This window comes from Rutilus rutilus (assembly GCF_951802725.1).
Source record: "Rutilus rutilus genome assembly, chromosome: 20".
NCBI lineage: Eukaryota > Metazoa > Chordata > Actinopteri > Cypriniformes > Leuciscidae > Rutilus > Rutilus rutilus.
Genome location: NC_140225.1, coordinates 23,148,105 through 23,162,408, shown reverse-complemented (window position 1 = coordinate 23,162,408; position 14,304 = coordinate 23,148,105). Strand labels below are relative to the sequence as shown.

Genomic DNA, 14,304 nt, shown 5'->3' with positions numbered 1-14,304 from the left:
TTAGCTGCCCTTTGGAAGTACGCAGCACTGAATGTCATGTTATGATTCGGTCAGGTTTGCCCAATGGTGGACAGGTGCTCGCCACAATGGAACTATTGTCTAAGTAGGGCATAACCACGCATATCGAACCTTATCTCGACTTCGTTTGACTGCTATTCAAAGAAAGTGATTTCCATCTGCCACATGCGAACGTGTGTGGTCAGATTTAAATGGGTCTGCACATCAAAAATGTTCCAACTTTCTAATGTTTTGTTTCTTTGTGAATCCTTGGGTGACCAGGCCTGAATGCTCTTCTTTGATCTTCAAAGGCTTCCATGGGTTGCAGTTGTTCTCAATCTTACATATCAGAATTGGCATCTTGATGAATGTTGAGTGTATTGTAAATGAAACAGGAGAAGACTATCTCGATACCTTTTCATAGCGTGTCTCCATGCACAGGAAGATGATGTAGGCCGTAGCACAAGCCAGGCAGCCTTCCAGGTAGGACTGACCGCCAATCTTTTCAGCCTCTGCATAGTAGCAGTTGAGCGTCTTCATCGTTACTTCAAACAGGCTCCTCTCGATCTGTGCACAACAGTCAGTTCAAACCAATGATGTTTTATTGGACGAAAAACTATTATGAAGACAAAAATGATTCCCAGGGAATGGATTAACTGATAAAATGTATAAAACAAAAAAAACAAAAATATTTTTTATTTTTGTAAAAATAAAAATATATGTTCCTAAGTTTGGAGTCGATAAGAAGCCTCTTATGTTCACCAAGGCTACATTTAGTAAATATGGTAATATTGTTAAACATTATTACAATTAAAAATAACTGTTTTCTATTTTAATATATTGTAAAATGTAATTTATTCATATGATGGAAAAGCTGAATTTTCCAGGCTCCAGGCTTGAGTCACATGATCCTTCAGAAATCATTCGAAAATGCCCATTTGGTCCACAAAAAACATTTCTTATTGTCTTATTATTATTATTGTCAACTGTGGTGAGCAGGACGAGACCGGTGCGTCACGCAGGTGTCGCTCATCAGCAATCACGCCACCGGCCTCGCGCCTTTCTCCCACGGCCCTCGGCCTCGTCCTGCTCGCCACATCAATGTTAAAAACACTTGTGCTGCTTAATATTTTTTTGTGGAAAATATGATTTTTTTTTTTATGATTCTAAGAAAATCGGAATTATTTGAAATAGAACATTTTGTTACAATTTAAGTCTTTATTTTCACTTATTGACCCCAAACTTTTGAATGGTAGTATAAAATTGGGCAAGTTGCTGAAGTGTTTTTGATGTGTAAACACGGATTGACATGCGTCAATACAGTATATCCATCTCTATGACGCCATTTTTACAGCTTAGTGTCAGTAAACAAGGGAAGGCATTTTGAGTATGATAAATTACAATATGTTTACATTGACCTTTTCATTTCAAAAGATCAAGGAAAGTTTGATCCCTTTAAGATCGATGCAATCAAAAGTTTTAAGAAAAAAGCAATGCCTCATGGGATGTGAGCCTACATAAAGGGCAGTAACACATCAGATGTCGCCCCAAACCCTCATTTGAAACTTACCCTGCTGTCCAGCTCTGCGGGAAACTTGGTCTGGAATTTGCAGATGGTGCTGTCACTGTAGTCTCTCTGAACGAAGACCTTGGTGGCCAGAGACGCACTGTGACGAAGCTCCTGGAGGTTGTGGAACTACAAAGAGACACAGAACAGACAGTGGTCTCAAAGGTGTCGCGTCTGACACTTAAAATGACAAATGGTGCAGTCACTATGCCATTGATATAACTAGAGCCTTGTGTGTATCGTTTTATACATTTTCCTTGTAAATTTTTACTTGCACAGTTAAATCATTGTACATGTGGATAAGAATGTCAGATTTGACACTTAAAATTGAGAGGGTCCGGACAGTATGACATTGTGTCAATTAATTGAATGATTTATGGTTTCTATGTCTTCCAAGACACACAGAAAACCTACAGTATAAAATGATAAACCCTGGACCTACATCAATAGTCTCAGTCTATGAAAATGAATAATGGACAGGGGCCTCTAAAGCAATAATTTTTTAAAATATGAAGGAACATAAATGCATGTTTATAAAATTGGGGCCAGAAAGAAGACAGAGCATCAATCAAAAGAACGCAAAGAAACACTCAATGAGTTGTTTTAGGACTCTATGTGTAAAAACCATCTTCACCAGCTCTGGAAACATCATAAATTTAGAGAGCCAAGAGAGAGAATGAAACCTGATGGATCCTCTTTCTCCTGATTCTCTAATTGACAATACAGTCGGACAGAAATATTCCAGAACTCAGTCTATCTACAGTGTCTGGAAGCAAATGTGTTTCAGAAATTTCATTTTCAAATAATAACTATGAATTAAGAACATACTTTCTTCAGGCTTTACTGCAGTTCATGAAGCTTTCTGTCAGATACTGCAAGCAATGCATCTCTTTCTTTCTTTCTTTCTTTCGAGACCTTGTTCCACCTTATAAACAAATCCATATTTTAACAGATCAAGATGTAAGACAAGGCTCACAGCTTTATTTTCAGCAAAAAATAATTGGCCTCACAGTTGTGGTCTCATTAGTGTAATTGCTGAAAGCTTTGATGCCAAAAATAAGTCCATTGTTAATGCTCTATTGCTAACATGGGAAAGTTAACCTACTCTGTATAGGGCCAGTGCTGAAACATACAGAAAGAATTATAAAGGTTAAACGGTCCTTTACAGGCAATATGCTGTATTCGTGTGCATTCACAGAAAATATAGTGCAGAAATTAGATGATGGAAAAATCACTTCATATTAAAAAATATTTTTAATATCTCTATTGTTTCACCAAGAAAGCATTAGAGTAATTGTAATAGTGTAATTAGCATCTGTCAGTAGTGTAAATCAAACAACAAAACAGCTCTAACAAAGATTAATCTATATTTAAATTATACAGAATACTATTTTGCATTTTGTCCAAATTACTGTCCAATACTACAGTAAGAAATTACTTTATTTGTAACTTTTGTTATAATGTATTTGTTCTTTTTTACTGACTGTTCACTTGCCTTTAGTTTGAACTTTATTATTTAGACTAGTAATTTTTGCCTACAATTGCCTACAATTTGTACATCTAATTATGTCAAGCTCAAAAATATTTTATCAGGTATAAAATTGCTATTTGCGAGTAAAACCTTATCCTGTAATCAGTAAATACTGCAAAAGCCATGTAAATTCATTGGTCTTTAAGAGTGTGAAACATAAAGAACATTCAGCTCTGGAATTACGGTATTAAATTATTTCAATTTTAATTATATAATTTGTGTATTTAATGATTTTAATACAGCACAACTTAAAGGGACAGTTCACCCAAAAATGAATATCCCTTAGCCATGCCTCGCACCCCTTTTGATAACTCCGGGGCCTACATTTTGAGAACCACTGTTATAGACAATGAGAGGGGAAAAAAGGTGTCCTTTTTCATGCACACAACAATAAATTGAACTACATGTTGTCATTTTGACTTCACAACGCCTAGCACTGGAAAATACACAAAGGAAGTCAGAATTAGCAACCAAAGCTTCATAAGGATGGATGTTAATGATAATTAGTCTTCATTGTTGCCACGACACACAAAGCCTTTTAGTTCATGCCAAATGAGACGAGCCTAATTATCCCTGCACTCCTCCTGGGAGGCATCGCTCAGGGAGAATCAGGTTGAAGATGCTCATAATAGCTGTTCTGCTGTCTGAAATCCCACAGCAGCTGTTAGCATAACCACAAGCAAGTGGCTTATCTGGCCACATGAGCGTCCACAGTTGGATTTCTCCCAGAAGACATGATAAATTATTCACACTTGGGAGGTCATCTAAACTGTCATCTAAAAGTTATATGCAGAGAAGTTTCATAGTAATACATTTGACTGCTAAGTCTTGTACAATTTGCAGCTTATTCTGGACAATATCGACAATCATTTGACCATTGACAGCTAAGCAACTACCACTTTGACGCTTCAAAAAGTTCATTAAGAGATCGTAAAACTAATTCTTATGAATTGAACGGTTTAGACCAAATTTTCTGAAGAGACACAATCGCTTTATATGATATACAGATTGAATTTAGGCTTTTATTAACATATAAGATCACCTAAACAGAAGCTCAACCGTACTTGCTTGAAGCGCCAGAACAAACTAAATAGACAACTAAGCAAAATAACATGTAATTTACTAGAGGTTCTGACAAAATCTTAATTGCTGGAGTCTAATTAAAAACTATTTTATTTTTTTATTTTTTTATCAGTTTGAATGAATGATTCGAAAGCCCCTTTCACACATGCAGTCTTTACTGGTAAATTACCGTTAAGATAACATGTGTGGACAGCATATTTGTGTATTTAACGGTAAAGTCATTCTGGTAATTTTACGGTAATTTACTAGGATTACTGTAGCCTGACTACGTCAGACTTCTTACTTCCGCTCAATTTCATTTCGCTTCTGTATTCAGTCTGAGAAAGCGTAATAGCTTTCCGTTTTCCTCCGGCCTGAAAACAGCCGGCCAATCAACGAACAGAGGGCGGGCTGAGAGCCGTGACGTAGACACTGATTGGACCGTGGATGCGTAGATTTACTTCACATAATCTGCAAAAGTCGTTCACAGCCATGTTCACTCCGGTATTTCGCTCGATGGTTTTGTTTTCGCATCATACTACATGTGTTTACAGTGGAAGTTAGATGCGGCTGAGCATGCGCATAACACACGCCATAACCAAACGTTATGTGATTGGCTTACGGGAACCAATGATTTTAAACTTCAGACAAGCGCCTCCCCGCGAGAAAGAAAACGCTTTTCAATTATGCCATGCCAGACTCTGTCTACGAAGCAAAGCGAAGTAGCAGAGTTTGGTATTACCAGGCTAGGATTACTGTGTGAAAGAGGGCTAATGACTCACTCATAAAGACTTCACTTGTTTTATTACTGGATGAATCAGCATTTTTTAACAAATCTATTGAAAGTATGATTCAATGACAAATACATTTTTTAACAGTCATTTGTCACCACCCACTGGTGTAACAATGTAATTTATACAATCTTTTTAATAGACAAATAGACGAATTGTTGTCATTTAAGATTGCGTGGGTGTTTTACAATTAATCGTGCAGCTCTATTCTGTATAGGGCCAAAAACAACACAAATTTTAGCAGCAAATCAAGTGTCAGTGTCTGCCAGATATTGCTATTTTTGTGTCCAATTGGCATCAGACAGTCAGTAAACGAACTGTAGGTGGTTAGTGGGCTTAAGCTGAGGCGAGGAAGATAAACCATCCAGTTTCTGTAAGTCCTGAACTGTCAAAGTTAGCAGTAATTGGTGAATAAGTCTGAAAGGTGAGCAAGGGTACAGTGACTTTCCTGAAGTGAGACCATTAGCATCATCGGCCATCACAACCCTCCGCAGAGAGACGGTCACGGCCAATTAAAATTCATTAGTTCAGGAAAAGGATGAATGTTAATGAAACGGCCTGTCCAGCAGAAACATCTGAGGGGTCAAAGGTTGATTCTAGATGCTGCCAACACGGAGACATATTTCATAAGGAGCTGAGCAGATCTGCAGAGGCATATTAGGAAGAAAGATGTGTACCTTCAAGACTTCATAGGCTCTCGGGGCATTTCCTCTTCCTTCCTTTGTGAATGGGGAAAATGATTTTAAACAGATGTGACAGAGGCAGAACATTTCCAGCTCTCGGGTTTCTTCCCACAGAAAAAGAGAAATGCTGATGTGCTCTCAAACCCTTGAGAGACACCGTAGAGGAAGCAAAAATATAGGATTGCTTCAGTTTAATAGTGGTTTATAGGCCTACATGTCATAAGTTAAGGACTCCAATCGACTGAGAGACAAAAAAAAAAAAAAAAAAACCTCTTTTCTGCCCTGCAGGGCTGGGTGTTTAGCAATATTGTGTATCATTACAGAGAGAAAGAGCAAGTCAGATTATATGGGCTCAGTTTTAAGCAGCACATAAAATACACTAAAACCATTCAAATGCAATGTAATATATATCAATCATGTCATGTTAGTACTCACTGATGCACAGGCCAGCTGCCCAACATCCCTGAACTCTTCACCGCTAGTGTATTGCAATACTGTATGTAACCATTTAGGTTCATTATGTAGATCCACATACACAAGACACTTGTCAAAATGTGATTGTGTACATACAACAGAAATAAAGGAAAACAAATATGGTCTAAGGTGTTAGAGGGGTGAAAAATTGGGGTGAAAAATTGTGGCTTAGTATATGTAGCATATGAAGAATACAGATTTTTAGCATTTTCGCAAACACACCAAAAAAACATTCTTATTGGTGGTGAAAATGGACTATGGTGTGTAGTTTTAGACAGTTATGGCTGATTAAATGTGCTAGGGGAAAAACAATAAAAAAAAAATAGAACAAAAAGTCAGTAATAGTTTGTAGTCAGTACGCTGTCAGCATATTAGGATGATTTCTGAAGGATCATGTGACACTGAAGACTGGAGAAATTACGCTGAAAATTCAGCTTTGCCATCACAGGAATAAATTACATTTTATAATATATTAAAAAAGAAAACAGATATTAGTAATCGTACTAATATTTCACAGTATTACCGTGTTTTTTTTGTTTTTTTTTTACTGTTTTTTTACTGTTTTTAATCAAACAAATGCATCCTTGGTGAGTATAAGGGACCTACTTTAAAAACATAAAAAAAAAAAATATATATATATATATATATATATATATATATATATATATATATATATATATATATATATATATAGTGCAATGCATAAGTGAATACACCCATGCTAAAGTTGACTAAAAAGAGGAATAAAAAATCATATTTTGGAAATTGACCTTAATGCCTTAATTTAAAAAATTAGGAAAAATCCAACCTTTAAGGACACCAATTTTCTTTGTGAATGAATAATGTATCGTAAATAAATAAATGTTCTTCCTTAAAATACATGGTGCATAAGTGAGTACACCCCTATGTTAAATTCCCATAGAGGCAGGCAGATTTTTATTTTTAAGTATTTTTAAAAAAAAATTTTTAGGATACTATGCATCCCGATAAAGTTCCCTTGGCCTTTGGAATTAAAATAGCCCCACATCATCACATAGCATTCACCATACCTAGAGATTGGCATGGAGTGCTTTCCATAAGATCATCTCTCAATGCAAATCAAACTAGCTTTTAGGCTAACTGAAATAAAACCATGCCAATCTCTAGGTATGGTGAAGGCTATGTGATGATGTGGGGCTATTTTAATTCCAAAGGCCAAGGGAACTTTATCAGGATGCATAGTATCCTAAAAAAAATTTTTTTTAAATACTTAAAAATAAAAATCTGCCTGCCTCTATGGGAATTTAACATAGGGGTGTACTCACTTATGCACCATGTATTTTAAGGAAGAACATTTATTTATTTACGATACATTATTCATTCACAGCGAAAATTGGTGTCCTTAAAGGTTGGATTTTTCCTAATTTTTTAAATTAAGGCATTAAGTTCAATTTCCAAAATATGATTTTTTATTCCTCTTTTTAGTCAACTTTAGCATGGGCGTATTCACTTATGCATTGCACTGTATATATATATATATATATAACAATTAAAAAACGAAACTTTTGAACAATATATAATATGTATAAGTAGCAAATATTGTAAATGTTTTTATGTCAATTCTAAATACAAAAAATAAATAAAAATAATAATAATAAAATAAACTTAAAGGGATAGTTCACCCAAAAATTGTAATTCCTTCATCACTGAGTAAATGGATTAAGATGATCCAAATCTGTATGAATTGTTTCTTCTGCTGAACACAAAACATATTTTGAAGTGTGTCGGTAACCATGGGCACCGATTGACTTCCATAGTATGGAGGAAAAAATAATATCTAAGTCAGTGTGGACCAGAAACTGTTTGGTTACCAGCATTCTCCAAAATATATCTTCTTTTGTGTTCAACAGAAGAAAGAAATTGAAAAAACAACAACGTTCCAAATCAATTTTGGGACAACTTTTTTTTTGGTACTTTATGCACAAACAGATCAATAGACATTTGCTGTCTTGTGCACAGATGCCTTTATAATCAAACACTCTGATCTTAAGCACATTCTGTTCTCCGTGTTAATTAAATACCAGGAGATTATAAACTGACTTTCCCGTCCCCCAAGAGATTTGCTTTTTAATCGAATTCGGCCGCCTTTTGAAGCTTGTTTATAAGTGAATGATCGTCATACGAAACAGATTTTCACATAAAATCAGCTGAACAGCTCAGGCAAAAAATAAACTCACAGGAATTGCTTTGAATGTATTTAGCATTAAGTACAAAATATTATTTGGACACTTAAAAATATCTTAATCTCATTGCAGTAGAAAACAAAATAGCAAACCAAATGGCACACATTTTAAAGAAAGGCTGAAATTTCCATATGAGGAAATGTCATGAACTTGTAATTTAAGCTTTAGGAGCTTTCCATCTTTACTCTCCTCATGTTACGTTGCATTCGGAGATCGACTACTTTTGACTGACAAAATTCCAGCCACCGGAAACACTAACTGATAAAGTGAGTCGTACAAAATCGTTCTTTTTAGTAAACTTTGTGTACACAACCAATGTAGTCAATGCTCAAGTTCATGTGTAGAGCCACTGGTGATACTTCGAGCACAGTTTTATGTTGTGTTGAACCTTCTTAGTGTTTTAAAAATAGCGATTTTGATGCTATCTTAGAAGTGCCCCATGCACTCCCATTCAAAAGGCATTTTGACCTAAAACGAAAATACGCGCAATCTTAAAAGTGGAGTTTCCATTCTAATTATGCTTTTACACGAAAGTTTGCCTCGGGTAGATTAACAAAAAGAGCCTGGGTTCAATTTTGGTGAGAGTTACCCTTTAATATTATAAAGCTATACCTACATACTGTTCAAAATGAAGTATCTGACTGCTAAAAGTCTATAATCTGGAATAGAGTCAATTTGTGTCAAGTATTCAAAGCACCATTATGAAATGTTATTATTGCATAATTGTGCAGGTTACATTCAGATTGTCAACTTTTAACTGACCTCCTCACATTTGCTAAACATCTGCCACCTACCAGAGACTGAACAGAAGGAGAACATCAAAACGATTCATACGATTCATTGAGAGTAAACAGTGCATGGATGTCATGCCTTTAAAAAATAAGCTCTTGGAAGGGCAGTATGTTGTTCTCTAAACGCTACCAGAGATGCTGAGTGCACATGGCCTCAGGGTCACATGAAACAAATTACAGGTTGCTTTAGCTCTGACACTTTAAAAGGGCTGTTAACTGCTCTCTGCCGTGCTAGTTCATTTCTTCGCTTGTCCACCCTCTCTCGCTCCTTTTTTCTAGATGCAAATATCTTTTCATCAAGCGTTCAGTTAGTCTTATAACTGTAAAAACTGTTTCAGAACAGGATAATTTTCCTGGTTAGGTTAATTCAGTTCAATATGAGCAATATGACTGCTGTACTGAAACATTGTTTTACAATCTTGTTCTGCCATGTCTATTCACTTCTAATTAACTCAAGATATTCTGGAGATCACAGTTAACAAGTAACACAAGTAAAAACAGTTCATTGAGTTGTGTGTAATTAATTGGGATTGGCACAGGGTGCAAGTGTGTAACCGGAGACGGCTGTGTTTTTATCTGTGTGGATTTACTTAGCTATACTTGGGGGATAAAACTATCCCCAGGCGTTTGCTAAATCGGACAAAAGCTTAATTTCATTGCTCTAAATAATATAAATAAATGAATAAATAAAATAATAATAGTAAATATGTTATGTTTCACTTTTTCTAAATTATATACTAGGGTGTAACGGTACACACAAGTCACGGTTACAAGACCAGTACATTTACAGTACATGCCCCCTCTCAAAACTCAGCGTATAGGCTACTAGCAAGTTCTTGGTTGCCATCTGAACTCTTGTTTTGAGTTGGTGCATAGATCGTCATTCTGTGTTTTTTCTTGTTGTGGCGATTAACAAACAGCATTGCATTACAGCGTGTGCTTAGCCTAGAACGATTTGGTGTTTCCCGAAACCATCGTTCCAACGAAACAGCATCGCAAACTTGTGTGGTTGGAACGACAGCTCTCGAGCTGTGGTTAGAAGCATAGTTTCTAGTTTACATGAGATGTAGACTGAATAAATCCTTATCATTAGCAAAATAAGCAAGCTGACATTCAGTACAACCCGTGTTATTTATTTAGAATACATACAAATGTAATTTATGTCTTTTAGTTTGTCAAGAGATTTAAAGCACCGTTTTTGAAGACTGCGCGTGTGCGAACGTGCTCTACTATGTAAGAATATTGAGTCTGGTAATAAAGCAAAATAACTGAGAAAAATTAGAAATGGTCTTCAGATGCCATGTCTGTAGTTTATATGACAAAATCTAGCGTTAATTCGATCTCAAACAGATTAATTAAAATAAGTTATTAGTCCACCACGTGCGAGACGTCATAAACCAACGTGGTTGAACGACTTTGCGACATACGGTTTCGGGAAACAGTCGTGACTAGCTAGTTGATTTCTCCATCGATGCATCGTACTATGGTAGTTAAGCAGCGAGCTATATAGTTGTACGGGAAACGCACACCTGGTTGGTTGTAGCGCTATCCTATTGTGTGTAGAGAGAATTTGAAAGACAACCGTTCATCCCATCCCTCGGATTGAGCCCATAGACAGTAAAAGAAATGGACACAGCGACCCCATTGGATTTAACGGAGACAAAGTGAAGTCAATTAGAAACTCTTACTTCCTGGGGGTCGAGCGTACTGCGCAGACTCAAACTGAGCTTGACGACGTAGATGTGACGTGAGCAACCCGTCTGTCTTCTAGTAGCTCTGCAAAGAGAAGTCTGAATCATTCCCTTCCGAAACTTGCAGAGACGGAGAGTGTGAGTAGCAGCTGTCCATGAGCTAGCAGCAAGAGAAACGTTTGCTATGTATTCTGATTAATTATTTTGTCACTTTGCCTCCACGTCTCCCCGATTGCGCGTGAGCTTCTCCTCCTGTCCATACGGTAATTCTCTACTGTGCGACAGAGAGTCGCGTGGTTATGACGCAATCGTTAGCCTATTTTTACAAAAATTGCTTCTACGGGGCCATAACGGAAGCTACAAGGTAATGAAGCCTTTTATACATTTTCGTGTTTCTTTAGAAATAAATAATGGGCAAATGGAGTCTTTAAACGCCTCAGATGTTAAGTTATTCGCTGTCAAAGTGACGCCAAAATGAATGGGAGTCAATGGGATGCTAACAGCAGGTGGGGGTCCGCTAGCCAATGGCGGCGCCCGGGGGTACCTTCAAAATAATAGAAAACCCTGCCCCCCTGATTGAGCCCTGCCAACGGTGTGTTTCTAGACCCAACATCTTGATGTTGGCCTGGCTTGCCAGGCTAGTGTGTGCCCCCTTCTGGATTGGAGAGTAGATCACCTGTGACTAACTTAATAGGGTTAAGACCAACCTATAGTAAATAAGCAAATTAATATATTATACATAGTTAAAATTATAGCTCCCTTGCAGACCCATGGGGACAAAAAAATAAAATAAAATACAGTTTTAAAAATGCAATAAATAAATAAATATTAGCTGTAAGTTTTAGGGTTAGCCTACATGTTTATAATTAGCAATATATAAACTATCAAAAACATATAGATAAGTTTAAATTAAATTAGCAATATATAAACTATCAAAAATATATAGATAAGTATAGAGAGTGTCTCTCTCTCTCTCTGTGTGTGTGTGTGTGTGTGTGTGTGTGTGTGTGTGTGTGTGTGTGTGTGTGTGTGTGTGTGTGTGTGTGTGTGTGTGTGTATGTGCTTTTGTGTGTTGCTACCAGGCCCCAGGCCCAAATGCAACAAATCAGTGTTGGGAGTATTCTGTTGTGGCCCCTGCACAATGGTAAAAACATTTTGGAGTCTCATCTAGACAGATAAATAGCAAGCAATCCTCTAAAGACTGTCTAATGCAGAAGCTCTGCGTTCAAAAAAAGAAACACATCACACATCAGTTGTCACAGTAGCCCCAGAACATAAAACAGCATCATTTATTTTAAGAATTAACTGAACCTGATTTGAGGTGCTTGTCAAAGAAGAAACCACAGATCCATCTAAAGACGCCTCAGAGTTCACTGAATGCTAAACTGACCAGTGAAGCGGAGGAAAGGCACTCAGAGCATTCTTGGAACATTCCAATGACTCATTCCAATATGCTTAAATGCAAAAAAAGCCTGATGTAGGACAACAAGACCACAAGATGCCCAGAGCAAGTGCATGACAACTCTTCTTGTGACAGCAAAAACTATTTTTCCCCAGTGAATGTTGGCTAGGTGAGAGTCAACAATCAGTTTTAATAACCTAGTAAAGGTAAAATCTAGGTTGCTGTGGGAAAGAATTGTTTCCCTGAATACATTACAAACTGTGGAATCTCATTGTGTATTCTCACTGGAGGGAGTTGCCCACCTTTTGAATAAATCTGTAAACAAGATGGCTGAGTAAACAGGAAGTGCATGCAATCTAAACAGATGCCTAAATATAAACCATTTATTATGCAGTTTGGATAGGAGTTGATTATGCATTAAGGATAAAGGGCAGCTATACAGACATTGTTCTTAAAGAGAGAAAATTGATCTGGAAGATATGACAATAAAACAGGAGAAAAGAGATGTGTATGCTCCTGCATATTAAAAAAATAATGATTTTTAAATTTATGAATAAGTGATGCTTAGCCATGCATAACACCATGATGCTAAACAGCTAAAGTATTGCAGATGGTTGTTAGGGCATTGCTGTGTGGTTGCTAACAGTGGTGGTCAGTGAGGGGAATTTTTAGGGAGGCTGATATGTGAAACAGTATTGATTAAAATCAATAAAATTCAGCAGGATTTTCTATACAAAAAAAAAAAAAAAAAAAAAATTACTAATAATTAAAATTATGATGATATCATACAATTTTATTGATAATGAATGATTTGTTATAATCCTCCAATCAGCAACAGTGGTCAATACAATAGGCTAAATCGACAAAACAAATTGAGCACCATCAAGCAAAATGTACACATGAAAGAAATTCTACTCCATCTAACATCTACTCAGTACTCACCAATGCATAGATGAAGATCCTTCATTCATTTGGATTTCATCGAAATTTTGCCTAAAAGTTTTTCTTCCACAGTTGTCCACAGGCAAGCTTGACGACGCATTAAATTGAACCTGGAAACTGATTGGCTTGAATTACCACTGATAGTTGCGTTCTCTATTCTGATTGGTCAGATCAAGCCCTGAAAAGTGAAGCCAAAACGTCTCGATCGCCCCCCGGTGACTGGTCCTAGTATAGGTCATTAGCCCCGCCTCCCCGTGTTATTCAACGGGACGTGAGACCAACTAAACAATTAAATTACACTTCAAATATCTTTTTTCCAAAGGTGGTTTCTTTCATTTGCTGTCGTTTTTATCACGCTGGTGTAAGTTCAAGTGTCTGTTTCAAAAATAAGTTGGTTTTTAGTTAGTTACGTGCGGTGGTGTAACGTCATGATTGACAGCTGTGATTGACAGGTTCTCGAGCGAAGTAGTCACTGAAGCACCAACGGACATTTTTTCGGGATCTTCGGAGGACTGAGGAGATTGTATTTACTTTATTTTAACAAGTCTCTTGTCGTACTGCAATCAATTTTTAAAAAAAGTGTGCAGAATCCACTCTCCCTGAGTGCATTCTGCGAGAGTGAGGGCGGAGCGCTGATTTCGCGGCTTTACTTCCTGCTCACTACTGCGCAGGTCTGGTCCCGAGATCGCTACTGCGCAGACTCAAGTTCCAATATGTCAGCGCCATATCGGGACTCTGGCAGCTTCAGTTCTCATCAATGGAAGAGAGCGAAGGGGCGTCGTCCATCTTTTTTTACAGTCTATGGGTCAGATGCTGTCAGTCTCCTCAACTTTTTGTTTTACAGGTTGGCTAGCATTATGAACAATGTAAACCCTATGTAGGCAACAAAATCATATTTCATTCATTACTTATTTTTATGCATCTGAGTCACGAACATTTGTTGGTAAACTGATTAAAGAAAATCGTAAACTTTAGATGTGTACCAATTAGCGAAAAGTGCAATTCAAATAACCAGATGATGCATTTTAAATATAGAACCTCGCCAAGACAACCAATCAGAATATATGAGTCACTCGCCACTTGCAGCGCTTTCACCTGTAGGCTACACAGAAACACGTTGGGTTATTTTTAATCCAACATTATTAGGGACT

At 37.0% G+C, this 14,304-nt stretch overlaps 1 protein-coding gene across 1 annotated transcript in view; it reads right to left on the bottom strand.

Moving 5' to 3' along the window:
• The window catches only part of golga7bb (golgin A7 family, member Bb), a 32,884-nt gene that overhangs the window by 17,657 nt on the left and 923 nt on the right, over positions 1-14,304 (bottom strand). Inside the window, exons 2-3 of the mRNA XM_084392001.1 lie at positions 1,568-1,693; positions 412-564 (exon numbers count right to left, since the gene is read on the bottom strand). Of these exons, the coding sequence (XP_084248127.1) occupies positions 412-564; positions 1,568-1,693 (279 nt within the window). The remainder of the gene's footprint in view (positions 1-411; positions 565-1,567; positions 1,694-14,304) is intronic.